This window comes from Ovis aries, chromosome 1 (genome assembly GCF_016772045.2).
Source record: "Ovis aries strain OAR_USU_Benz2616 breed Rambouillet chromosome 1, ARS-UI_Ramb_v3.0, whole genome shotgun sequence".
Taxonomy (NCBI): domain Eukaryota; kingdom Metazoa; phylum Chordata; class Mammalia; order Artiodactyla; family Bovidae; genus Ovis; species Ovis aries.
In genome coordinates this window covers 179862468-179889830 of record NC_056054.1, presented here as the reverse complement: position 1 = coordinate 179889830, position 27363 = coordinate 179862468, and the positions used below count along the sequence as shown (strand labels likewise).

General features: G+C 45.9%; 1 protein-coding gene and 1 non-coding gene across 3 annotated transcripts; both read right to left on the bottom strand.

Annotated features, from left to right (window-relative positions):
• Positions 1 to 831: 831 nt before the first annotated feature.
• Positions 832 to 20284, bottom strand: TIGIT (T cell immunoreceptor with Ig and ITIM domains). 2 transcript variants are annotated; one of them, XM_042231687.2, is made up of 5 exons: positions 20129 to 20284; positions 19893 to 20027; positions 18564 to 18893; positions 15776 to 15882; positions 832 to 3579 (listed from the first exon to the last, which is right to left on the bottom strand). In XM_042231687.2, the coding sequence occupies exons 2-5, from the start codon at positions 19948 to 19950 to the stop codon at positions 3349 to 3351; spliced, it is 726 nt and encodes a 241-aa protein (XP_042087621.1). In that variant the 5' UTR covers positions 19951 to 20027; positions 20129 to 20284; the 3' UTR covers positions 832 to 3348. The 2 variants fall into 2 exon arrangements, with proteins under 2 accessions (XP_042087621.1, XP_042087612.1); XM_042231678.2 differs by lacking the exon at positions 19893 to 20027.
• Positions 20285 to 22366: 2082 nt separating this feature from the next.
• On the bottom strand, positions 22367 to 22438 carry TRNAC-ACA (transfer RNA cysteine (anticodon ACA)). Its single transcript has one exon. It is a non-coding gene; the product is annotated as a tRNA-Cys (tRNA).
• Positions 22439 to 27363: the final 4925 nt, after the last annotated feature.

Sequence of the window (27363 nt, the reverse complement as noted above, 5' to 3'; positions counted from 1 at the left end):
ATAATTCTGACTTCCAGAAAACTCACTCTTTGACACACATAACGCTCTCCTGGGTCTCTGGGAAGGTATGCTTAGGAGTGGATATGGGAGTTGACTGCAAGGTTGCAGGACTGGAAGAACCAGAAAACTGAACAAAACACTGATTTCTCATAGTTGGCAGCTACACCCATGCTGCTGACTCCCTCCTTTGATGGGGTTTGAGCCCACCAGAACCCTGCCATTCTTGTGCAGCACACACAGCCACCCCCTGTCCAGCTGAGAAGGAACAAGTCATAGGATAAAATTGCATGGGAAGTTTCTGTCCACTCATGAAGATCATCTGCCTCAAAGGTCCATGACTCATAATTTCTCTTACTGCTCAGTGTAATTCACTGGGTTACAGATCAGTTCAGTGTAATTCACTGGGTTATATGCCCAGGCTTAGAATGTGAAATGATAAGGGGTATGGTGTAAATGTATTCTTCTTCAAACTCACATTTATTGATTCATTTATTCTCCCTTCACCCTATCATCGACTCTAAGAGGGGATCCAGAAGCTCTTAGGAGCTCTTGTCTACACTTAGTGGTCCCCCAACTCAGTCTCTCTTGTGATCTTTTTCCATATTTCTCAAAAGGCACAATAAGAGAGAAAACCTTCCTCAGGCCCTATTTTGAATGATAGAGAGAGAGACAGAGCCCGCCAGTCAGAGATAGACACCCATCTTAGGTACCACCTTGACTGGGATTTAAAGTCTATGGCTTCACAATCCAACACAAGTATAATGGGAGTTACATATGCAATTTTAGATTTTCCAGTAGCCACATTAAGAAAGTAAAAAGAAACAGGTGAAATCCATTTTAATAATATCTTTTATTTAACACAATATATACAAAATATTATAATTTCAACATGTAATCAATATTTTTCAATTAATCATGTGACCATTTACAGTTCTATTATTCACACTGTTTTCACAATCTGGTGTGTATTTTCTACTTCTAGCACAGTCCAGCTCAATAGGACTAACCACATGGCATGTGAGAGCCGCACATGGAAAGTGGCTGCTGTCCTGGACAGGCATATATCCAGGTACATGGCTTTAGCGGACTATCTTCTCAGTTCTCAAAAGAAAATCTGCTTTAGTGAATTCCACTTTCAGATTTATTTTTTGTCTAATTCAATCTCACTTTAATAACCTGAACCATAACATCTATGGGTCCCTTTGTATTTTTAGTACCATCCAAATGACATTTGGAAATGTTTCCCTATCTAATCATGTTAAATAACTATCATAGTCATGTTAAAGAGCATCCAACTCTTAGTCCAGCCTCCACCAAATTTGTATCTTCTTCAAATCAAAATACCACTCCCTTTTTGTCATTCTATGTGAGTTGTGAATTGTCTTCTACTCCCAACCAATCTGCACTAGCTTTGCAAGAAAGAAATTGTGAACTGCCATGGCAAAAAGCAGCATTTTTACAGGTATCTATCTCTCTTCCAAAGGACTTGGCACTCTGGACATATTTCAGTTCATTGCTCCTGACTGCATACCCGTTTGATACAGAAGTGAGAAAAATCAAAATCCAAGGAGGAAAAGGAGTTGAATTGTGTTCTCCCTCAACAGCCTGATTCTGAGAGAGCAGGGCAATACTCTGTTTCGAAAGTGAAAAGAAAGTGAAAGTGAAGTCGCTCAGTCGTGTCCAACTCTTTGTGACCCCATGGACCGTAGCCTACCAGGCTCCTCCGTCCATGGGGTTTTCCAGGCAAGAGAACTGGAGTGGGGTGCCATTTCCTTCTCCAGGGGATCTTCTGGCAAAGGACAGACTTGCTTCACATTTTCTCTCAGTTCCTGTGCCCATTGCAGAAAATCAGTCTCCCCTAAATGCCACTTCCCTCATTTTCCTAAGCAAAGTGGTGGGAGGATAAAGCCTGAATGCCGGAAATGAGCCCCTCCGATGCCACTTCAGCCCCAGCACGAAAAGGTAAGGGCATGATTGTAAGGGTTCCAGGCAGCTAGTTTGAGGTGCTCATTTTTTTAAACCTGCTATCATCCTCTTTTGTTTTTCTAGGAAGTGTCTCTATTTTAAAAAGTAAGATTTCCTCTTTGGTGGGAAACAGATTCTTTCTTCAAAGACTCAGTGGTAGATTGATAGAGAAGAAGTAGATCACAGACCAAGGATCAACCTATAGCTCCTGCAGTAGGCATGCACCATTTCTGTGGGCTTCCCCAGCACATGTGGCTGGAAGAGCCTAGAGTTCTCTGTATTCAGCCATCACTGGCCTCTGAGTACATCCAGCAAAAGGAGATTTGAATAGTCTGCCCGGAAAATAAACTCTGAATTCTTGCTTGCTCCCTTGGTGCCAGGGTCCTCTATGTAGGACTTTTTACCTCTCAAACTTTCTATCTATGATCCCCTAGACAAAACTCCTGCTCTCCCAGCCAAGCCTCACTGTTCCCCACATCCTCCCAAGCCACTTACCCACAGAAAAGCTTATCTTGACCATCTCACCCTGAACTGACATCTCTTCCCAAAGGCCTGTGTCTTAGACCCTTATCTCCTCACTACCTTTTAATGTAAATATTGTCTCCCCACTTAACTGTGAGTTCTTACAGGACTAGGACTCTGAAAGAGTCTGCACTTAGTCATCCTCCAAGCTCTGCACAGAAGCAGGTGCATGCATGCTAAGTCACTCAGACGTGTTCAGCTCTTTGGGACCATGTAGACTGTAGTGTGCCAGGCTCCTCTGTCCCTGGGGATTCTCCAGGCAAGAATACTGGAGTGTGTTGCCATGCCCTCCTCCAGGGCATCTTCCCAACCCAGGGATCGAACCCGCGTCTTTTACATCTCTTGTATTGGCAGGTGGGTTCTTTACCATTAGCACCATCTGAGAAGCCCCATAGAAGCTGGTGGCATGCCTTATTCCTAAAATGCCTCCAGTGTGTGAATGTTGATGAAAACGACAGTGACAAATGAAATGAGGCTTCTCTGCAGTCACCCCACCACCATCACCCACCACAAAGCCCTGTAGCCCTGAGCCCTGCCCAGCGCTTTCAGGGGGGATGCAGATCTCAGCCGCAGGATCTGCTCCCACCGCCAGCTTCAAAACCAGCTCAGGTCTTTGTTCCGTTTTCTAACTTTGCATTTGTAATCAAACACAAGCTCCTCACCAGGGTCTGCACCATGGAACTGGAGGGGCTGGTAGAGGAAAAACATAGACACAGAGGAGGCTGACATGCATTCACTCGACAGAACGCACATGCACAGACATACACACTTTCATACACACAGAGCTGTGACGTGCAGACGTCAATACGACCATCTGTGATGACAAAGACCGGACTGGGTCTCCCGGAAGATGCCCGGGCGCTAACCGGTCTCAGTGGGGAAGCTGAAGCTGGCCAGGCTTCTATAGCTCAGGACGTTGAAGTACTCGTGCGGCTCGGCCTCAGCTTGGTCCTCTCTGCCCTGGTCACTGCACAGCCCAGCATCCGCCTGCACACAGCTGCCGGGGGAGGACACGACCCTGGGTCTGCACGCCTCCGGTTCAGACGGCACCCTCCCAAGGTCACCTTCCGCAGAACGGATTCTGAGAGATTTCTTCCCAAAACAAACAAACAAACAAAAAACCCACAAAGTGAATATGTGGGGATATCATTCAAAAGTGACTCTCCAACGTGATCCAGTAATAATATCGTTTTTGTTATTACAGTAGTCATATCTTACACACACGCACATTGTGTTCTTATCAACACTAGTTCCTTAACCCTTAATTTCTTGATCCGTCTTAGCCAGCTTTCAGCCCCAGCTGCTCCACTGAAAGGCTCCAGGCTCCCCTACATTCTCCTTCCGGTCGGCTGAGCCCGAAGGCGGCTTCCGAGCCCGTCTCTCCCCGCTCCCTGGCTGCCTCTGGCGCTGCTGGCCGCTTGCTTCCCTCTGAGATGTTCCCCTTCCCTGCTTTGCTGCTATCATGGCATCACTCTCTTGCTTCTCCTCCTCCTCCTGCGGAAGTCTCCCACCTCCCTCCGTAACTGAGCCTGCTCTTTTCCTTTTCTTTCTTTCTTTTTTTTTTTTGCTTACACCTCATCTCCCCAGATAAAGACGTTCTTCCAGGCTTCCGGCTCTGGTCTGTCACACTCGACACTCTCTCTTCCACTGTGCAGCAGCTCAGCAATTCATCCTTATGTACATCTCCACCCACCCTCTGTCCTCTGAGGATCCCCACATCCCTATCCAAACTAGCCCAGGCTTCTGCCCTGAGCTCCAGACACAGAGGTCTAGCTGCTGACCCGGAGCCTCACCCCTCACCACTGGCAAGCAGCAAGTGGTCCCGATTTATGATACCAGATGACCAGAAATCTGGAGGCTACTACTAAACTCCAATGGGCCAGGACTTCCCTGGCAGTCCCGTGCTTAAGATTCCTGTGCTTCCAAAGCAGGGGATGCTGATTTCCATCCCTGGATAGGGAATTAAGGTCCTATATGCTGTGCAGTTGGCCAAAACATAAATAAGTAAATATCAGAGCTTGGACTTCCCAGGTGGTTCGGTGGCCGAAGAATCTGCCTGCCAATGCAAGAGATGCGGGTTTGATCCCTAGGTCACAAAGATCCCCTGGAGGAGGAAACGGCAATGCTCCAGTATTCTTGCCTGAAAAATCCCATGGAGAGAGGAACCTGGCAGGCTACAGCCAATAGGGTTGCAAGGACCTGGACACGAATGAGCATGCACACAAATATCAGAGCCTAATAAATAACTTTTTAAAAATTCCAGTGGGCCATAAAATCCCATCTGATTTTATTCCAAAGCAGCTCTGAAACTGAGCCCCTCTTTCGCATCCACTTCCATGTCTCATCTCTCACCTGCACTTCCAGACTCACCACTCTCTAGATTCCCTCTAACCTCTGCTCCAATTTCCACACGGCCACCATCCTTCAAAGATGGAAGTTGGATCCTGCCATGCTTCTCCCTAAAACTCATCATGGCCCCCAGTGTCTATGGGCAGGTGCTTGCTGCTGCTGCTGCTAAGTCGCCTCAGTTGTGTCCGATTCTGTGCGACCCACATAGACGGCAGCCCGCCAGGCTCCCCCGTCCCTGGGATTCTCCAGGCAAGGACACTGGAGCGGGTTGCCATTTCTTTCTCCAATGCATGAAAGTGAAAAGTGAAAGTGAAGTCGTTCAGTCGTGCCTGACTCCTAGCAACCCCATGGACTGCAGCCCACCAGGCTCCTCTGTCCATGGGAGTTTCCAGGCAAGAGCACTGGAGTGGGGTGCCATCGCCTTCTCCGGGCAGGTGCTTAGCCACCTCTAAATGCCACAGGTGGCCTTCAGACCCCTTGAGCTGTATTAACAACGTTGTGTAAAGCGCATTGTTCTGGGAAGAAAGTCCCCAGTTTCACCATATGCCCCACAGGGGACTGAGTAATGCGCCCCAAAATGCTTTTGGGGATCTGGTCATACTTGCCTTTCCAGCTTCATTTCCTGCAGTGCTTCCCTAACCAACACCCCAAGTTCAAATATAGGGCCTGGGTGCCAAAGAGGCACCATTCATTGCGAATCTGCTATGAGCACCAAGTGGGCTAATTTCTTTATGTCATCTCAGCAACCACCTATTGAAGTTTCTGCTTTTGAGTGAGCTGGTAGGCTCAGACAGGTGAAATCTCAGTTCTGACTTGAGTTTGTCTGACTCTGGGCCATGCTCTTCTTAGCCAAACTGCCTCTCATCTTGCAGTTTCCAAATGCTAGGCACTGCTTCCTGCCTTTCCAATTGGGTATATGTTACCTCTACTGTCCGTTCCCCACAGCTCCCTGAAAAGTTGTTTGCCCCTTCCTCCAGGCTCGGCTCTACAGCACGCTGTTCAGGAAGACATCCTTGATCCTTCCAGCAGAGTTATATCCTTCCTGTGTGCTCCACTGTGGTCCTGGGTGTTCTTCATTGTAACCTTCGATGCTGTGTATAATTGTTTACCCTTCTGTCTCTTTAGACCCCAACTGTGAGCTCTCCTGAGGGAAGGATCTGGGCTGTGTTCTTCTTGGTAACCTCAGAGCCCATAACAGATGCTTATTGTATGTCTTAGGACTAAAACACACACACACACACACACACACACACACACACACACACACACAACACTCTCTCTCTCTCTCTCCTGGCCCACCCCACCAGCCCCAAATCTAAATGAACAGGATTTTTCAAATCAAAATATAGACTCATGGTGAGACAGGTACATATGTACTTATGAGACAAGAGGACGGACAGTGAAATCTGTTTGGGAAAATCAAGGATGTGAAATCAGCCATCACATCCCCATGACAGTATCACAGGTGAGGGTCATGCTTAGAGGCAAAAAAAATCAAAGAACAGCAGGCACAAGCGGGGTGGCAGGAGAAATGCCTGATGGCACGCCATGCAAAGGTGACAGTCTCTCAGCTTTCACAGATGCTGCTCCAAAGCAGGTCACCCAGCCCCACCATAGATCCAAATGACAGAATTATAAAGAGCTGCACACAGGCTTGGAAAATAACAATGAACACAAACCACATTTCATTCTGTCTACCTCACTGCTTCAAAATAAGAATCAGCACCATCTTCACTGGCTAGTGTCAAGCTCAACAGGATACAAGTATATGCAGAGAGGCTGAACAGAAAGGTGGGTTGCCTGAATGGGCACCTTGGACACATATCACAAATTAGGAGCAGGGTCACACTGCTGGCCTTGAGGAGCTGGCTCCTGCAGGCTGTTTCATTCACTCCTTTTCAGTAGAAGTGGCTGCACCTTACTGTGGGTGTGAAGGAAAGGGTTGTTGTTGTAGGTCACGTGATGCTGTACTTAAAAGGAGTCCTATATCCCTTAATGCAACTCTATCCATTTAAAAAAATACTGATACCCAGTTCTCAAACAGCTGATTGTGACTTTTCCTGATGGTATATGTATTCTCCTTCCCATTCTTAGCCTGCCTACCCTTGTCTTTAAATCACAGGACTATTTTGGCTCCCCCAAATCCTCTGGGAAATGTAAATCTATCTGACATGGGTCTCTCAGCTGGTCTGTTTTCATTCCATCTATCCTGTGTTGGGAACCCAACAAAATCAGCATAGGAAACAAGTCTGGGATTAATGCACTGATGTTGTTCTAAAGGACCAAAGGGAGCTATGAGATTGCAGTATGGAGATTTGCGGGACCCACACTGTCCTCTTGGGGAACATAAGGACAGTTAGCAGTGACTGTCCTGGAGCTAGACACACCCATCTCTCCTTTCCCTTATAGAAGGTCCCCGGGGGCACTTTTCCCAATAGTTGGTCATCAAATAACATCCATTCATTTAGTCCTCATCGGTCTATGCACTATAACTATTGAGCACCAGGTATTATGAAGTGCTATAGTAAATAAATTTTATAATAATTATAAGAACTTAATAAAGAATAGTTACTAATCCCTATCAGGAAAACCTCCAGGTGCCTTACTTGAATTATTTGACTTGAGTTTTTCTACAACTCTAATAGGGCAGTGCCATAATTATTATTCCCATTTTACAGATGAAGAAACTGAGGGTCAGCAAATTAAGGTGGCCGAGCTAGTCAAGTGGTATTGCTAGGATCCAAAACCTAGGTCTGTCTGATTTCAAAGCCCAAACTCCTAAATAATGCAACCTACTGGCTCTCGGGGTCTGAAGGAAATGCAGCTGGCATTCTGCTCGGATCACCTCCTCACCCAACGAGTGTTCCCACTCCCCAGACACTGCTATCACGGACCCGTGTGGAATAGTAAGAAGCATATGTTGGTCTCTACCCCCAGTTAATATTTGGTCTTCATTAAATCCCAGTTCCTGACCCTAACATATCCCTAGTGATAGGAATGTCATACACAAAGTTCCTAAATCCGTTGGAATATCCTGGATGGCAGGAGTGTCTTTTGTCCCAGTGAAGTGACTTTTGGTGGGCCCTCACGTGGAGGCTGGTCACCAGAATGACCAAGCCATGAGGAGAAGCTTGGAACTTCTGGTCCTAACCCCTATTCTCCAGGGAGAGGAGCGGACTGGAAAATGAGTTAATAACGGATCGTGCCTGTGTGATGAAGTCTCCATGAAACCCCGAGCAGTATGGGACTGGAGAGTTTCTGGGTTGCTGAATACAGCCACACGCCTGGAAGGCAGCACACCCAGCTCCATGAGGACAGAAGCTCCTGCGCCTGGGACCTTTGGAGACCCCATCCCATGTATCTCTTTCATTTGGCTCCTCATCTCTATCCTTTATCAAATTCTTTACTGTATAATAAACTGATGCATGTAAGTGTTCCCGTGAGTTCTGTGAGCCATCTTAGCAAATTATCAGACCCAAGGAAGGGACTGTGGGAACCTCAATTACAACCAGTCAGGCTTCCCTGGTGGCTCAGATGGTAAAGAATCTGCCTGCAATGTGGAAGACCTGGGTTTGATTCCTGGGTGGGGAAGATCTCCTGGAGGAAGGCATGAAAACCCACTCCAGTATTCTTGCTGGAGAATCCCCATGGACAAGGAGCATAGCAGGCTACAGCCCATGGGGCTGCACAGAGTCAGATGCGATGGAAGCGACTCAGCAGCTGTGGCAGCCAGAGGCACAGATGACAGCCTGGGACTTGCAACTGGCATCTGCAGTGAGGGCTGTCTTGGAGGGCTAAGCCCCTAACTGCTGGGACCCGGTGTTCACTACAGGTAGATAGCATCAGGAGTGGCTTGCTTATAGGGCGTTCAGATAATGTGGCAGAATTGGTCAGTGTGGAGGCTTCTGGTGGCAGAAGTGTTCTGTGCACTGCTAAGAGCAGAGAAGAGGAAAGGACAGAGTTTTTCCCAATGGTGGTGGTGATTTAGCTGCTAAGTCGTTTCTGACTCTTGCAACCCCGTAAACTATAGCCTGCCAGGCTCCTCTGTCCATGGGATTCTCCAGGCAATAATACTGGAGTGGGTTGCCATTTCCTTCTCCAGGGGATCTTCCCGACCCAGGAATCTAACGCAGGTCTCCTGCATTACAGGCAGATTCTTTACTGACTGAGCTTTGAGGAAAGCCCATTTTCCCCAATACAACTTACCAAATCAGGAATTGGCAAACTAAGGCCCATGGGTCAAATCTGGGGCACCACAGGCTTTTGCACTGCCCATGGGCTAAAAGTGGATTTTATATCATTACGTAGTTCAAAAAATTCAAAAGAATAATATTTTCTTAAACATGAAAATTATATAAAATTTAAATTTCAGTGTTTATAAATAAAGATTTATTGAAACATGGCCAACTCATTCATTTACGTATTATCTGTGGTCCCCTCACAGTATGATGGCATTGTTGAATTGGTGCAGCAGAGACTGGAAGGCCCACAAAAGCTAAAAGATCCTGGCCCTTTACAAAGAAACTTTGCCAATCTCTGAACTACAATAATTTGGAAACCTCAACAGCTGCTTATGTTTCTGGAGAAGATCCAGAGGACACCCTTTTCCTAAGGTGGAAAGGAATGTGCTAATGAAGAAACCACCAGCATCACTACGGGGCTCAGAGGTAGCTCTCCTCTGTATGCTGGGGTTGAAGTAGGCGATGATGTATAGATCTGGGTCCCCAGCAGCGACAGGGATGAGGAGATCCCCAAATAATATCAGGGCAGATGGCAGCATGTAAGAAACAAAGTGGATGTGATTACTGAAATGGCAGCCAAGGAAGCCTGGCCCACAGCACTACTAAGGTGGCTAATAAAGCCCAGTGGTCCCAGGAGAAATACAGATGGACAGCTGACAAGGGTATTGCTTAAATGTGTAATCAAGAGTTCAAGGATGCATGAGAGAAGACTGAAGTGTGGCAAGCCAAGATCTGTAATAGTAACAGTGTGGATACTGTCTGTTCACCCCTCAGCGTCACTCTGCATCCTTCTGCGCCTAAGGAGACTGAAGTACAGGTGTGTGCTGTGCTGTGCTTAGGCGCTCAGTCACGTCTGACTCTTTGCGACCCCACAGGCTGTAGCCCACTAGTCTCCCCTGCCCATGGGATTCTCCAAGCAGGAATACTGGAGTGGGTTGCCATGCCCTCTCCAGGGGATCTTCCCAACCCAGGGATCGAACCCAGGTCTCTTGCATTGCAAGTGGATTCACACCAACCCAGTGATTTCTCTTGCTCTCTGGCTTGAGTCTGGGTTCAGTCAATGCAAAGCAACAGTAGGAGAATGGCAGGAAGGAGAGTGAGGTTGAGGGCATATGTTCCCCAGCATTCTCTCTGCAGAGTGGACTTGGACTGGCTGCGATCTTCAATCAAAGATTATAGTACTTCTCAAGGTGGTCCCCTCCATGCAGCTCTCTCTTTCCAGGGCCTAGTCATCACCCTTCCTTCCAGGTTTCAGTAATCATTCTCTCTCCTTTCCCCTAAAGATCTCAGGGTGGTAACAATACATTCCTACACGCCCCCTTATGCTTTCCCTCTGAGCTTTCCAATACTTTGTAAATCCTTTCATTAAACTGTCCTCAAACTACTCAGCTTAAGAGTACTATGTGTCTCTGCTGGGCCTTAACTACTACAAGGATAAAATACATTTGAGCAATAAGAGAAAGAAGACAAGAAGCCGTAAGCAAAGCATAGGAAAAAGCAGAGAGGAACTGACTTAGACAGGAAGCAGCAGACAGGTCAAAGAGGGGGCTGGTGAATAAAACACTTTAGAAGGGGAGCCACAGAATTCAATACCTACTGGCCTCTCTTCACCTCTTCCCCTTTCCCTTTTACAAACTTGTCTGGAATACTGGCCTGAGAATGAACCAGTCTTAATCATTAACAGGAAAATGTGTTCTGCTGCTTGTAAAAAACCTTCCGTATTTCCATGTGCCCGAGCTGCAGAGTACTGGTGACAGCAGGGGACATCTGCTCACCAACTACCGTTAACAACTCCCTTCCAGCCCGTGGATCAACCATTGTTCTCTTCACCTCTTTCCTCTAGTTCATCACTGTTCTAGCATTCATTTTCCCCTCGAGGTTTCATTTACGAAACCTACCTACTGCGATAGCTAAGACACAAATGAAAATACTTTAAGTCATTAAGTCATTGATTTCTCCGATAGTGCTAGCCACATTTCAGCCACTGCTGGATCCCCAGCACTCTGTTCCATGATGCCTACTGAACAACAAGGAATAGTGGCCACATCCTTATGAACCGAGTCAGTCAGCAATCTAAATGTTTGCCTCATGAACATGGAAGTGAGGGTTTGAACCATAGGACAAGAAATTTTTGCAGGCGAGTTGGTGGACCGTATGCTAGTATTAGACTTTATGTAACTTTCACCTATCACATGAGTGTTCCTACCATTTGGAAAATCTCTTTCACTTCCTCTGGACCAAATCTGCAAAGTCCAACAGGTGCCTGAAGCACTATTAGACCACTGACTGGGGGAGACCTGGGCAATTTGTCACTTAGAGGGGAATAAGACTTTGGTTCTGCTACCAAAGTCCTTTCCCCATCCTCATTCCAATCTGTTCTCAGTAAAATAAGGTTAGAGTAAGTGCTCCTGGGATTTCTTCTCTTTCAGATCTGAATGAAGACAGAATGTCTGTCAAATGGAACATGTTGCTGTTACATTAATACCCTGGTATTGACGATAGGTTACAGAAAGCAAAGTGGGTTTATCTACACAAACTAAGAATTTAAGATGTAAGATATTAGACTGAAAATTCAAGATTAGTCAGTGGTGATAGGCATGAGTATGCACAAAAGTGTAACTCCATAAGCAGAATTAACAGTAGGAAAATATACGCAAAGTCTAGACACTTATACAGTATTAAGGCTATTTTCAATGTAAATTATCATGAGGTCTAAGTGGAAAAACATTACAATAGCACTTTCTTATTAAGCGATTCTCGTTTGTGCAATTTCATCTCAATTCTGAGGCCTGGAGAGGGAAGCAGCTCTTGAAGATCTTCAGAGGAGTAACAGGAGGAAAATAGTCAAATAGATGTTAAATAAGAAAGAAGAGAAAATCAAAGGATGGTCCACTTCTGAGAGATGGAGAAAAGGAAAAAGAAGAACTCAAAATAAGCAAGACACATGGAATCTGAGCCTAAGAACACACAGCTGTCTAAATCTCTCTGTCTGGACTGGCAGTGGCCCAGCCAGATTCAGGCTAAATGGCTGATGAGGAATCAGGTACAGTGGGGCTAGAACTCAAGTTGGGGGTCTTAACCCAATATAGCCCAAGGTGGGTGGGCTGGCTAAATATGTTCTGCTTATAGTTCAGCCTTTGAGGGATTTCCCTGGTGGTCCAGTGATTAAGAATCTGCCTCTCAATGCAGGGGATGTGGCTTCAATCCCTGGTTGGGGAACTAAGATCCCACATGACATGGGGAAGCTAAACCTGTACACAGCAACTACTAAAGCCCACACACCTCAACTAGAGAGAAGCCTGAGCACCACCCCAATGATAGATCCTGCATGCTGTAACCAAGACCCAACACAGCCAAATAAAATAACTATGAAAAAAAAAAAAAAAAAGAGTCAGCCTTCAATTGCAGATAGGAAATGCAATGTCAGAAACAGGAGTTCTGATTCTGGTGGAACAATGATTACCTATGTTGCTTTGAACCAAACTTTCCATTGAGAACAGCGAGAAAAGCTAAATAATATAAGTGTCTGTTTGTAGTCATCTGAAATCTGTCAAATCAGTGAGAAATTTTGGGCTAGGGAGCAAAGTCTATGAGTAGGAAGCCCAGAGAGATGAGATGAGCATTGAGGGAGATTTTCTTCTAGAGAAATTTCCTGAAAGTCATGGCCAAGAAGCAGATAAACTCCACAGAGTTTCTGGCTAGAGGGACAAAACTTTGAGTTCAGAAATCACTGAGGATGGAGACTTTGGCAAACACTACAGGCTTTGAGTTAGAATCCCAAAGGACTACCCTCTACCAGTAAGGAAGTAGCAAAGTTGGGTCCAGCTTTCAATTCTCTCACCACTGATTTAATTAAAGTGACAGGAATGCCAATGCTTTCGTACTAGTCCTCTGGCAGACGCCAAAGGACTCCTCTCTAGAGGAAGATGATATTACCTAGAGCTTCAGATCATTGCCACAGGTCTTGAAGTAGAAAGCACAGCACTCAATGAAAAATAAACAGTGAAGAAGATAAGCTAGGTCCAAGAAACAAGCAAAAAGAGAAACTATTAGAAGACCATAGAGAACACAACTAATAGGATTATCAGGCACAGATTTCAAAATAACTATGATTAATATTTTCAAAGAATTAAAAACAAGATAGGGAATTTTGGCACACTGTAAACTATTCAAACAAAGAGCAAAATAGAAGTTGTGGATCTGAAAAATATGATAACGGAAATTAAAAACTTAATGGATGGGTTTAACAGAAGATTAGATACATCAAAGAAGACACTTAGTAAACTGGAAAGCACATCCAAAGAAAACATTTGATGGGACAAGTGGATGGGAAATTCCAAAAAGAGGGTAAGGGATGTGGGGGAAAAGTGAAAATGTTGAAGATATCACCTGTGATTAGAATTTCAGAAGGAAAGGAAAGCAAGGACAGAGAATTAATATATGAAGAAATAACAGCCAAGAATGATACAAAACTGACGGAAGATATCAAGTAACAAATTCAAAAAGCACTCTGAACCTCAAGCAGAATAAATACATAGATGACTATATCCAATTATATCCCCGTATAATTGCTGAAAACCAAAGAGAAGGACAAATTTTAAAGAACAAGAAAACAAAAACAAACACTGTCTTTCACAGAACAAAAATAAGACTCCCATATAATTTCTCAACAAAAATATGGGACGTCAGAGACAATGGGGCAGTATTTTCCATGTGTTGAAAGAAAATCACTGCCAACGTAGAATTCTATACCCAGAAAAACAAATAGGTCACTTCTAAATTAAGGAAAATTAAGATATTTTCAGACAAACAAAAAGTGAGATAATTCACTGCTAGCATGCCTGCCCACAAGGAAATACTAAAGGATATCCTTTAGGCAGAAGGAAAACGATTCTAGTTATAAGAAAGAAAATTTATGAAGAAGTGAAGAGCAATAGAAAGGTAAATCAAAACAAACATTGACTCATAAGACAATAATCATTTTCAGGTGGGTGGTTAAGATAGAAAGAGAACTAAAATCCATGACAGTAGTAGCAATAAGTAGGGGAGGTTAGAAAAGAGTTAATGTGTTCTAAGGTTCTTGCAAAATCCAAGAGATGACAAAAGTACTACTACATATTAGACTTAACAAATCAGAGGTCTATTTTATAATCCCTAGGGTAACTACTAAAGAAAAGAAAAATGCAAAACTACCAAACATATTTTTAATAATAAAAATACTTAATTCAAAAGGCAGCAAGATGACCCACAGAGATGTTATGGGGAGGGGAGGTGGGAGGGGGGTTCATGTTTGGGAACACATGTAAGAATTAAAGATTTTAAAATTTAAAAAATAAAAAACTAAAAAAAAAAAGGCAGCAAGAAAAAGATTAGGGAAGTAAACAGGCAAATCAAACATGAAGAGAATAAGGTGGTAGATGTAAACCCATATGTATCAGGAATAACAGCACCAGGTACCAGCCCAGAGAATAAGGCAGGCTGTAGAGTTGAGTTGTTGACTGAGTACAGTCAGAGTTGGAGGGAAAGTAAGGCGGGCTGGGGAGGAGGATCTGGAATGAGGTGGAAAACTGTTAAGAATCACAGGCTTGTACTCTCCAAAATGTTTGTTTAGTAACTTAAATTAAGGCAACCTTGGATGGCTTAAAAGACCCAAGAGGGCAGGTAAAAAGGAGTAGGAATTCTTTTCATCCAAATCAGGAGCTTCCCAGCTGGCACTAGTGATGAAGAACCCACCTGCCAATGCAGGAGAGGCAGGAGACTTGGGTTGATCCCTGGGCCAGGAAGATCCCCTGGAGGAGGGCAGGGCAACCCACTCCAGTATTCTTGCCGAGAGAACCCCACGGACAGAGGAGCCTGGCGGCCTACCGTCCAAAGGGCTGGAAAGAGTCGGACATGACTGAAATGACTTAGTACACTTGCACACAACAGTAGCTGCCAGTTACCACACAAGGACATGAGTATACGAAGAAAATATATTTCTTCACTGTTTACAAAGCTTCCACGTGTAATATGCTAGCTGTTTATCACAATTCTGGGATATAGAGCAAGTAGAATCATAATCCCTATTTTACATATGAAGAACTGGAGACCCAGAAGATGAAACAACCACCCTATCACCACACACTTCATGCTGAGAATAGAAATTTCCAATTTCCCATTCAATACTCTCTCAGCCACATGACCTCTTAAGCAAATGTAATGGAGGATTTACAACCTACTGATCTTGCCATGCACCTTTTGCCCCTAAATTTTTGGAGTGTTGATTTTTCATCCTGCGGAAGTGCTAGGTAACCAGCACTAGTGACTGGCGATTAAAATTAAGGAGCTAAGGTTCAAAAACCCCTGGCACAGAGCAGATGCCCAGGATGCATCAAGCTCACAGTAGATAAATCAGACTCTCAGAGGAGTAGCTTAAGGCCCAAGCAGAAGCCAGGAATTGTAGGCGACAGCATGATGTGGAGGATACAGGTCCGAACTTTCAAGAGCTCCTAGACGAGGGAAAGGGGCAGTTAAAGAGCACAAGCAACGCCACTGAGAGGCAGAGAAAGTACTGCGGCAAAAGGCAGAGAGAGCAGTGTGTGGGGGAGGGGAGGGAGTCACATCTAGACAGCAAGGGGACAGGAAAGGACCAGGGGTGGGATAGGATGGGTGGTAGGGATGCGGTGCCCAGGACTGAGAGGTGCAGCCAGAGTCGTTACCTTTCTGGCCAGCGTGGCCCCTGCGATGACTGCTATGCAGATGACCGCCAGCACTGCAGCCGCGGCTCCAAGCAATTGGATCTGGAACCCAGCGCTGTACTCAGCCACTAGAGGGAAGACAAAACTAAGATGAGTGGGTAGAGGCCAGAAGCAAAGGGCAACCATTAACCAGGGAAACCTCAGTGTCCGGGCACCAGGGGTAGGAATTGGCCAGGCTAGTCTCAAACCACAGGACTGGAGTCTTCAAACCCAGCTCTTTGGATAGCAGAGCATCTACCAGGCCCATCACAAAATGAATAACTGATCCCTCCAGGACTGTGCCTCACGCATTTGACACCACAGCAGACCATTTTTAACACTCCCTTCTGTTCAACAAAATCACTTTCAGTAATAGTCACAAAGTGAAACAAATAACATACAGTAAAAAAAAAAAAAGAAAGAAAGAAAGAAAGTGAATACTTTCTTTTTATTAAACTTTGTGTTTATAATCAATCTGATATTTTGAAAAGTTTAATTAAAAAGTAAAATTAACATTAAAGTACAAAGAAGAAAAAAGGCATATAAGCTTTTACCTTAAGCCTGTAACACATCTCAACTAGGCTGTGAGACCCTGGAGCGGGTAAGGCTCTGGAACTTTACCCTTTGCTGTTTTGCCAGCACCTGGAACCTGCTGCTGCTGCTGCTAAGTCATTTCAGTCGTGTCTGACTCTGTGCAACCCCATAGATGGCAGCCCACCAGGCTCCGCCGTCCCTGGGATTCTCCAGGCAAGAACATTGGAGTGGGTTGCCATTTCCTTCTCCAATGCATGAAAGTGAAAAGTGAAAGTGAAGGTGCTCAGTCGTGTCCGACTCTTATCGACCCCATGGACTGCAGCCTACCAGGCTCCTCTGTCCATGGGATTTTCCAGGCAAGAGTGCTGGAGTGGGGTGCCATTGCCTTCTCCTAGCAGACACCTAATGAATACTCATGATACGAATTAAAGCATGAACAGGAGAATCTGCATCAAGATGTAAAGTGTAAACAAGAAGGAGGAAGAGTCAGGGAGCTCGGAGAGGCGATACTTGACCCGAGGAGGGTGTGAGGGAAACAAGACAGCTGCTAGGCTGTGTGCTGGACTATAGGCACACGAGCTTCCAGGCTGCCCCCTCCCATGTCCACCTCCTTCCCAGGACCTCGGGCAGAATCCAGCTGTCCAGGGAAGTCTTGGAGGGAGAGGGGTGTAGCAGAGGCTGAGCCCTCTTCCCTTTGACAGAGGACTCCGAATGCCAGGAAGGTGGTTAAGGCCTGCCATCACTTAGGATGGGACAGCACGCATGCTACCTGCAAGGTACCAGGACAGGGAGGCGAGCCCAAATTGCCCAGCTTGTTTTCCTCCTGTCCTGAGGACCTGGTCTCCTGCCTTGGCCACAGGTAGGCAGAGAGGACTGAGCAGGAGCAAAGCTACAGAGAGCTGTCCACAGAACCAGCAAAGGATGGAGGCTGGAGGGGTGCGAGGGCCTGCAGAGGGCCATCCATAGAACCAGCAAAGGATGGAGGCTCTTCCCCACTTGGGCCTATGTCGAGGCCCCTCAGGAAGCAGCGCTTGAGAAGAAACTTTCAGGCCAACTTTTATCTCCTCAGTTTACACACACACAGTTTGCTAACTCATAAGACTTAAACTCCCACACCACTGATGGCAGCAGACAGCAGCTCTGAGGGTGTGGTTGAGTGGAACCTGAAAACCTGTATTAAAATCAGCTGTACCACTCTGAGCAACGGTCAGGCTCAGCTTCTTCCTCCACCCTACAGTCAGATGGGGTTTGGGGGATCCTATTAATAGCTAACACTGACCTCATGCTTGCCACATTCCAGGTGCTATACTAAGGGCATTTCTTTTAGTCAGTAATCCAGTCCTATGTTCACACCTCATAAGGTCTTACATCTCCTCATTTCACAGTTGAGAAAAAAGAGGCGCAGAGAAGCCCAACACTCTTGTCTGAGGTCACAGCAACACTAGGATTTGGACCCAGGCCGTCTGAGCCCATCATCACTTTTCTATCGTGTCCCTCAGCCATTAGAATAGTCATTTCCCCTCTCCAAAGAGGTTTAAGTGTTCAGGTGGATAATGAAGGTGAGAGCATTTTGGAAACCATCAAGTACCACAGAAATGCAAACTGTTGTACACTCACACTTAGCACACACTGAGCTCTAATCCCTTATAAATGGAGAGGCTAAATCTAATTGGCATGATATCTGCTAAAGTAATTAACGTGATCCCTTCTCAAATGGGTTCTTCCCAGGCAGTGCAGCAGTAAAGAATCCACCCGCCAATGCAGGAGACACAGGAGACTCAGGTTCAATCCCTGGGTCAGGAAGATGCCCTGGAGTAGGAAATGGCAACCCACTGCAGTATTCTCGCCTAGGAAACCCCATGGACAGAGGAGCCTGCTGGGCTACAGTCCATAGAGTTATAAAGAGTCGGACATGACTGAGCGTGTACACGCTTCTCAAACGACCTGAACAGCCGGTCTTCCTAACAAAAACACATAAGATGTGCTTTTTTACCCAAATAGTGGTTCTCAGTCATGACTGACTACTCAAACCATCAGGAGTGCTTCTAGAATCTAACACACCCTGCTCTGCCCCTAGAGGCTCTGACTGAACTGGTCTGGGCTGCGGTGCCAGCTTCCGTACCATTTGAAAGCTCCCAGGTGATGTGAATGTGAACCAGGGTTGGGAGGTCCTGCTCTGCAGTGTTTTGATCATCAGGCATGAGGGTCCTCAGCCACCTGGCCCCAGAGGGCGTACCTGAGTGTCGCAGGACTTGCAGAAAGAGCGCCCCTTTGTAAATGCCGTCGGGGTAGGTGTGATAGATGCAGGTGTACCGTCCTGTGTCGTTACTGGTCAGCGACCGGAGGGTGAGGCCCAGATTGGAGCCCGGCACCACTCGCTCCCTGAAGGCAGGCTCGATGTGCCACCCCAAGCTGGCATGATGGACGGCCACGACTTGGTCTTGCAGATTCCAGTTGACTTGGGTCACTTTGGCAGTGGTGGAGGAGAGGTGACATTGTAAGGTGACAGAACCACCTTCCTCTGCAGAAATGTTCCCCATTGTTACTATTCTGCCTGTCACAGCTCCTAGGGAGGGGGAAAGAAGTGTGCATTTTTAGCAGCTGGTCTTGAACCTTCCCCTAGAAATTCCAGGGAGTCTTTGAGGCCAAAATTGGTTTTCAGTGGTTTGCTTGGTTTTTTTTTTTTTTAAGATTTTTTTTTAATGTGTATCATTTTTAAAGTCTTTATTGAATCTGTTACAATATTGCTTCTGTTTTATATTTTGATTTTTTGGCCACCAGGCATGTGGGATCTTAGCTCCTCATCTAGGGACTGAGCCCACATGCCCCCTGCACAGGAAGGCAACGCCTTAACCACTGGATCACCAGGGAAATACCAGAACTGGATTTTGGAATGACAGTCTCTCCAGTTCATCCTGTCTTTCCCCTATAAACACCATAATTCCTATACAGTGTAGCTGCTTCACCCTCTCAGGACCCTCTGCTGGAATATTATTTCCTGATGAGCTCATTGATTTTTTTCCACACACTTACTTTATCTCTCTACCTAGAATATAGGCCCTTGTCGGCCACCACCTCTGTTTCTGATTGTATCTTTTCGGCAGCCAGTTCTGCACTGGGCCCATTATCCTTTGAAATAAGACCTGGCTGTTTCGATTGACTGCAGTTGGGGGTGCCTGGAAAATTTTCAGAAAAGCCCCGAAATCTAAAGGAAAGGAAGCTTGGAGAGCAACTATATTTCTCCCAGGCAAAACTACCCTACTCAGCAATGGCCCCCCACAGATGGTTCAGAAAACAACAGGGAAACAAAATTATAACAGTTTTTAAATATTTCTGCCCCCCCGACACATTTATTTATGATTTTTAATACAGAAGGAAATAAGTTTAACATAAATCAATCTATAGCAGTAGAATATCTGTAATCTGTGACGATGACGTTTTTGACCCACAAAAAGCACACTATATTTTTCTAGAAGTTTCCTCAAGGACAGACGAAAGGAGGATAGAGCAGGAGGGAACTTCGCCCAGCAAACCCATCATCCCTCCTCCTTAGTCCCTTTCTCACCTCCTACTTCTTTTTTTGGGTCAGCCAGGCAGGCACCCCACAACCCCAAGTCCTTCATCTACCACCAAAAACAGAACTGGAGCTCCTTCTCAGAGACAGCGTTTTCTCCCACGAGGGGACACGGGACTCTGAAAACTGTATTTCCTTCCGTCAGATGGATGAGGCCTTGGCTCCAGCCTCCCCTTCCCGCCCGCTCTCCCTCCCGGTCCTGTCCTGGGCTAGACTTCAGATCTTACCTGATGCGGGGAGGAGCGCCTGCTTCAGCACCTGGGCCCAGATCAGGAGGAGACGCCACTGCATGCTTCTGCCCGGGGGGCTGACAGGAAGCAGCTGTGGCCCCTTCTGCCACTGAAACTGGCTGACTGCTGATGGCAGGGTGAAACTGAGCCTCTGAGGAGAGAGAGGGTCTCGGAAAAACCAAGCTCAGCAAAAACAATGTCAAAGACAGATAAAGCTCACAACAAGAGCACAAACTGCCCTGGGCAAGCCACAAGAAAAACCATGAAGGAAACACTTTAAAAATAAACAAAACTGTGGTTAGAGATACACTGGTCTTGGGATTACTATTAGTCAGCCTATAGTTTTCAAGTTCTGTCTCAATGTACTTTTTTAAAAAATCAGCCTTTATCGAACAAGCTCAAAAGCATCTGTGTAATGCCCACGATTCTGGGGAACCTGTCCCTGATGGGGTTCACTGGGTTGCCCCTACTTCTTCCCACTAAAGAGTGTGCAGTGAGAAGAGAAACTTACGTTTGTGCACTTAAAGGCCAGGAACTGCATTTGGAATCTAATGATCATGGGAACAAGAGCCATTTACTTCAGAAACAAGACGAAAGTCTTGACCAAACAGAGCAGCTTTCCCATGAGTGAGGGAAAGAACTAAGATTCCCTCTCCCTGAATCTTATTTCTTCGCTCTTATTTATTTGGACTGAGATGTTGTTGAATTCGGGCTTAGTCTCTCTGACCCAATAGAATCAGAGGAGACCAGAAGAGTGAGTTTTCTCATGAGTGGTGACCCCACAACCACTGGGGATGCAGAGGGTGAGCCCCAGTTGCCTGACCCTGGATTGAGATTGGCTGACACTTGCCTAGAGCTCCCAGCACATCATCAAGCCCTGCTGCTGGCCCAGCCTTACTTCCTGCTTCCCTCCCCCATCGCTCTGTTCATTCACGTGAAAGTCCCTGAGTGCCTGCGAAGCACCAGACTCGAGACTAGGCTCCGGAGACATGAGGGTGGAGAATCACAGCCCCCTGCTCTCAGACAGTCCACAGCCAAAGCCTGCTCTCTGGTGAAGCCTTGCTCTGGGGAGAGGAGGTGGAGGCTACACATTCACCCGCCCTCCGGGCTCGCCACTGCTGCCTTGGACATGCCCCATGGTACATGTCCTAAAAGTCTGCTGTTCCGCCAGGGGGGAGCACTGGAAGCCTGGTGCTTTGCCCCTCATTCCAGCCTGCACCCTGAGCATCCCACACTGCCCAGACTCCTGTCCTCCTTTCCTCCTGCAGGACGCCCGATCTCGAACCAGTTTCCTCCCCTCCATGGGTACTGCCTACTCCCAAGTCTACACCATGACCCATGTACAACATACACCTCACCCCCCACCTCAGCCTCTTAGACAACACATGCTTCACCAAGTACTTTCTGCTCACCCCAATTCAACCTATCCTTCAAGGCTCACATCAACACACCTCCTCCACCGCCTCTCCACAGTTACAGAGCTGCAGCTAAAGACCTAATGTGGGTGCAGAGGTTGAACCAGTGGGGCATTTCCAAAACTGGTTGCCAAGGCAGAAGAGCCAAGGGTGGGAGAGCAGCGAGCAGCTGACAGGAATAAAGCACAGAGAGAAGTGGACTCTGGCATTTGGACCATAAAAGACTTAGATTGCTTCTACAGTGGGGGCTGGTAGAAGCCACAGAGGCAGGACCTGTCTTATACAGCTGGCCTTCTGGAATTATGAGTTCACCATGTACAGATTCAACCAACCACAGATCCGGAAAGTTTCAAAAAAACAAACGTCTCCTACTGGCAACTCTTTGCATAGCATTTATATTGCATCTGTAACTAGCCACATAGTGTGCTTGCGTGCCAAGTCACATCAGTCATGTCCAACTCTTTGTGACCCTATGGACTGTAGCCCACCAGGCTCCTCTGTCCATGGGATTTTTCAGGGAAGAATACTGGGATGCCATGCCTTCCTCCAGGGGATCTCACTGACTCAGAGAGAGAAACTGTGTCTGTCTCTTGCATCTCCTGCATTGGTAGGCGGGTTCTTTACTACTAGCTCCACCTGGGAAGCCCCGTTCACGTAGCATTTACATACTATTAAATCGGAGAGTGAGTGAGTGAGTGAAATCACTCAGTCGTGTCCAACTCTGCAACTCCATGGACTGTAGCCTACCAGGCTCCTTTGTCCATGGGATTTTCCAGGCAATAGTCCTAGAGTGGCTTGCCATTTCCTTCTCCAGGGGATCTTCCCAACCCAGGGATCGAACCCGGGTCTCCTGCATTGTAGACAGACGCTTTACCGTCTGAGCCAGCAGGGAAGTCCTGATGGCAATGGCACCCCACTCCAGCACTCTTGCCTGGAAAATCCCATGGACGGAGGAGCCTGGTAGGCTGCAGTCCATGGGGTCGCTACCAGCCGGACACAACAGAGCAAATTCACTTTCACTTTTCACTTTATGCATTGGAGAACCCACTCCAGTGTTCTTGCCTGGAGAATCCCAGGGACGGGGGAGCCTGGTGGGCTGCCGTCTATGGGGTCACACAGAGTCGGACATGACTGACGCGACTTAGCAGCAGCAGCAGCAGTTAAATATTATAAGTAATTAAATATTAAATATTAAAAGTAATTATAATTAATTATAATTATATTAAATATTATTAAATATTTAAATATTATAAGTAATCTAGAAATGGTATAAATTATATGGGAGGCTGTGCCTAGACTATATGCAAATACTATGCCACTTTATGTAAGAGACTGGAGCACCTGCTTGGTTCCTGGAACAAACAACCCCCATGGATACTGAAAAATGACTATACAATGAGAAATCCAAAGAAACTTAGACTAGGTTAAAGAATTGTTCTTTAAGCAATCAGTCCAAAGAAGAACGCAGGCAATTCTATTCTGATCAATGGTGCTCTAAACACCACTGAAGGTGGTGACTAACACCCTATGGAATGAAAGCTACCTGGGGCCAGAATTCATACTGGTTTGGTGATGTTGTGAAATTGCTCAACCTCCTGAAGCTTCAGCTTCCTCATCTGTTAACAAAAACGGTAGTGGCCCCTCCTCACCCCCACTCATGGGGTCATTGTGAGGATTCGGCGAACTGATGTCTGGTAAGGTATTCGGCACAGTGCTGAACACAGAAGAGATTACTAAATCAATGATAGTATTGCTGCAAACATTAATTGAGGAAGTGAAAGGAAGATCAGAGAAGAATAGCCCTGACTAAGTAGAGTATTTTGCCAGGAGTAAAACCCTAGTCTCTGGACTGCAAAGCCAGTGTTCTACAAACCTCTTCATTCTGGCTTAGGCATCTGATATCAAATAAAAGGATTATATGTTACTGCAGAAAAGTAGCCACTGTACCAGTCAAACCCTGAGAAGGCCTTGGAGGAAGGTGAATGATGGAAGAGTCTCCCCAGGGAACCTTCTGAGTTCCTCTGAAGCCTCCTCCTGGGACAACTCCTAGAAAGGTCACTGGCTGCAGCCAGAGCCGAGCGCCACAACCACAAGGAGCAGGTCTGAACTAACAGTTCCCCAAACCACCCTGAGCCTTTGGGGCCCATTGGCAGTCCCTGCAGCAAAGCATGAACCCCTGTGGTTGTGTGCGTGCTAAGTCGCTTCAGTCATGTCTGGCTCTTTGTGACCCTATGGACTGTAGCCTGCCAGGCTCCTCTGTGGTTAGCTGGGCGCTAACTCATATTTGCATTTAAAGCTCTAAATGGAGCCACAGTACTTTCCCCCCCCCCCCCCCCCCGACTTCTGGGGTTATGGGTTGGACAGGTGTGGTTAGCCTTGAGGCAGTGGGGTGGGTGAACCTATTGGGGAAGGGACTCCATTTGCATGTAAAGGGGGAAGAAGCCCTGGCCTGGAAGGTAAAACTCTCCCCAGGCCCTTCAGGTGCTTTCACAGCCCAGCCTTCCCTTTGCCCTCTAAGCCTCCCCTGAGCCCACAGCCTACTTCCCAACTTCAGCTGAAGCCCGTGGCCTGGCAAGCGTCACAGCACTGGACCCACAGGGCTGAGAGTGGTCACACTTTCCACAAGGCCATGTCTCATACATAGGAAACACAGCCTAGGTTTTTCTCGGGGCACAGGCCCATCTCTCAGCTGTGTCTTTGAACTTCAGACTCTCCGGAGTCTTCCTTCCGGCTCAGAAGGGGTGCGGAAGCCTGAGGGGTATCATGACTGTCTTCTCCCCACTCTCCCCAGCCTCTTACCAAGTGCAGCATCCAGCAGCTGCAGGGGCGGGGGCCTCCCCGGCCAAGTGCTCCCACTCTCTGCCTCACAGGCCGGCGCCTCCTGCTGTGGGCTGTACTGTGGCTGCAGGGTCTACAGAGAGCTGAGAAACTGGGGAGATAAGGGGACACAGCCACCCCGGGTACCCAGAAGAGCCTGCCTGCCTCCCCCTCAGCCCCACACACCCTTTGCCACCGCGAAGTCATTTTACTCAACATGAAAGGAGTATCTCTGACCTCATGGTCTTTAATAATTCTGTGAGCCACGAGGTTTGTGGGCGGAACAGCCTCAGAGCAAATGCAAATAGGAGGAACTCAGGAGTGGGATTGCTGTTGTTTGTCCAAGCCCCCTTGGGTGAGGTGACCCTGAGGACCTCCCCAACAAAGGCTGCCAAGGAGGTTCATGGATTATGCGAAATTCCCTTTGCCTTCCCAGCTGTGAAAATAGGACAGAGACTCCCAGGAGAGGCTGGAATGCAATCAGAAGAAAAGTCTTGGGAGGAAGCAGCTGATCTTCTGCCCTCAACTTAGGCCTTTCCGGTAGCCTCTCTCACAGCCCTCCCACCCACGGACATTGCTCCCCTCCCACCCTCCCCCATCCTGGATGTGATTTTCTTATCAGTCATCCCCTAGCCCTGTCTCCCACGGGAAAGATGTCCTCTATCCCTGGAAACTTACTTCCTACTTGCTACTACCTGCATGCCTCAGCATCCGGGACAAGGAAGATTGCGATAGAAATACATGTGAGTGTGTGGTTCAAAGAACATCTCAACAGTCAAGCATCCTCACTCCACCATCAAAACAATGCCAGAGCAAGATTGTTTCACAGTGGAACTATAACAAACCTGTAAAGAGAGGATAATTCCAATGCTACTTAAAATATACAGACATAAAACATAAAGAAACACTTCTAACTTTGTTTTATGAAGTGAATTTCAAGTTATTATAAAAATGATTAAGATTGCTCACAATAAAAGAAAATCAGATCTTAATCTCTTACCAATAGTGTGGGGGAAATTCTAAATAAAAAATGTCACAGAGATGCCAATAGCAAATTAAACAAAATACGTAAGCACCAGTTAGAGTTTATTTCAGGGTGAATAAACATGTACATGAATCATAAAAGGATGATTCAATACTAGGAAATCCTTTTATATTAATATTAAATACAAGTTCTACATAGGGAAAACATATGGTCATTTCCTGACACTAAAAAGAAAATTCAATCCCTATGACTGGCTGGAAAAACAAACCAGTCAGTAAAATAAAAATTAATTTTTTCTTAGCATAATTACACACACACCAGCCCCAGAGTCAACATCTCTTTTGAAGGAAAAACACTAGAGGTATTCTCAGTAAATTCAGAAATAAGACAAGGATACTCAGTATTGCCACAACTAGTCAACAAGTTATCAGAAGTATTAGCAAATGCAATTAAAAGAAGCAATTAGAGGAGTAAGAGTTACAAATAAGGATATAAAACTATTTCTAGTTATGTTATCGTAACAAAAGACTCAATGAGGGAAATATCACAAACAATAGAATTCTGTTAAATTGGCAGGATATAGCATTAATATAAATTAAAAAGTAGTCTTCTTATATACAATCATTAACTAGTTAGAAAATATTTTGGAAGAGAAATCTCACAGCAGCAAAAATAAAATACTCAGAAATAAATTTAGCAAGAAGTGGTCAAAAGCCATACTAAAAATCTTTACTCCAATGTATCAGCTATCCAAAGACATTTTCAAACGGAACCGTGTGTGTGCATGTACTTAGTCACTCAGTCATGTCCTGCTCTTTACATGGACGCAGCCTGCCAGGCTCCTCTGTCCATGGGGATTCTCCAGGCAAGAATACAGGAATGGGTTGCCATGCCCTTCTCCAGGGGATCTTCCCAACCCAGGGATCGAACCCAGGTCTCTTGCATTGCAGGCAGATTCTTTACTGTCTGAGCCACTAGGGAAACCCATGATACTGGAGCAGGTAGCCAGTCCCTTCTCCAGAGGATCTTCCCCAGTCAGGAATCAACTGGGGTCTCCTGCATTGCAGGCTGATTTTTCACAAGCTGAGCTCCCAGGGAAGCTCCAAATGAAAACTGAAAGAAAATACGGGTAAATTCATTTAACACCTAAAAGGAGAACACTTTTTAAACTGTGATCAAAATCTGGACTCAATAAAAACAACTGGTGAGGAATTTGACTACCTAAAGATTTTTTTTAAAGAGTCTTTTACATTTAAAAAATCATAAAGGTCAAAAGACAACTGACAAACTAGGAAAGAATATTTGAACTTATTTCACAACCAAATGATTCATTTCCTTAACATAAAGCATTTCTAGAAATCAATATGAAAAAGACCAAAATTCATGAACTGAAAGTTCTTAGAAAAAGAAATACAGTATCCCTTAAACATTTCAAAAGTTCACTCTACTCAGTAAAGAGAGAGATACATTAAGACTATACTGTGATACCATTTCTACCCCACCAAATTGGCAAAAATCAAAATTTTTTCAATATATTCTATTGGTAAGGCTGTGGGGAAACAAATAATGTCATTTATTATTGTTAGGACTAAAAAAATCATACAACTCCTTTGCAGGAGAATTGGTCCATAGCTATCAAGATCACAGTACTGTTTACCCTTTGGCCCAGGAATCCCACTTCTAGAAGTGAATTCTGAAGACCTAACTGCCTAAGTAGGGAATGGCATGTGCACAACGTTATTCGTCGAGGCATAATTCACTAGCAAAAGCAAACAATATCAGGTAACAATCCAAACATCCATCAGTAGTTTCCTGGCTGAATAAACTGACACCCAAGTCCCTTATCAAATAAACTATGGTGCTGCCACATAATGGAGAACTGGGCAACCATGGAAAGAGTAAGTACAATCTCAATGTACGGATGTGGAGTGATGGCGAGGAGGCTTTGTTAAATGATAAAGTGTGGAGCCAGAGTGTTAGTGTGCAGCCTTTATGGAATGGGGCAAAGGGAGCAA

Excerpts from the sequence above, each read along its gene's own strand:
- TIGIT (XM_042231678.2), bottom strand. The coding sequence starts at position 20,192 with ATGCAGTGGCGTCTCCTCCTGATCTGGGCCCAGGTGCTGAAGCAGGCG. Across the intron at positions 15,883-18,563 it reads GCAAGTCCTGCGACACTCAG|TGGCTGAGTACAGCGCTGGG; the intron begins GTACGCCCTCTG and ends TCTTCCCTCTAG. Across the intron at positions 3,580-15,775 it reads GGGCCACGCTGGCCAGAAAG|AAATCTCTCAGAATCCGTTC; the intron begins GTAACGACTCTG and ends TGTTTTGGGAAG.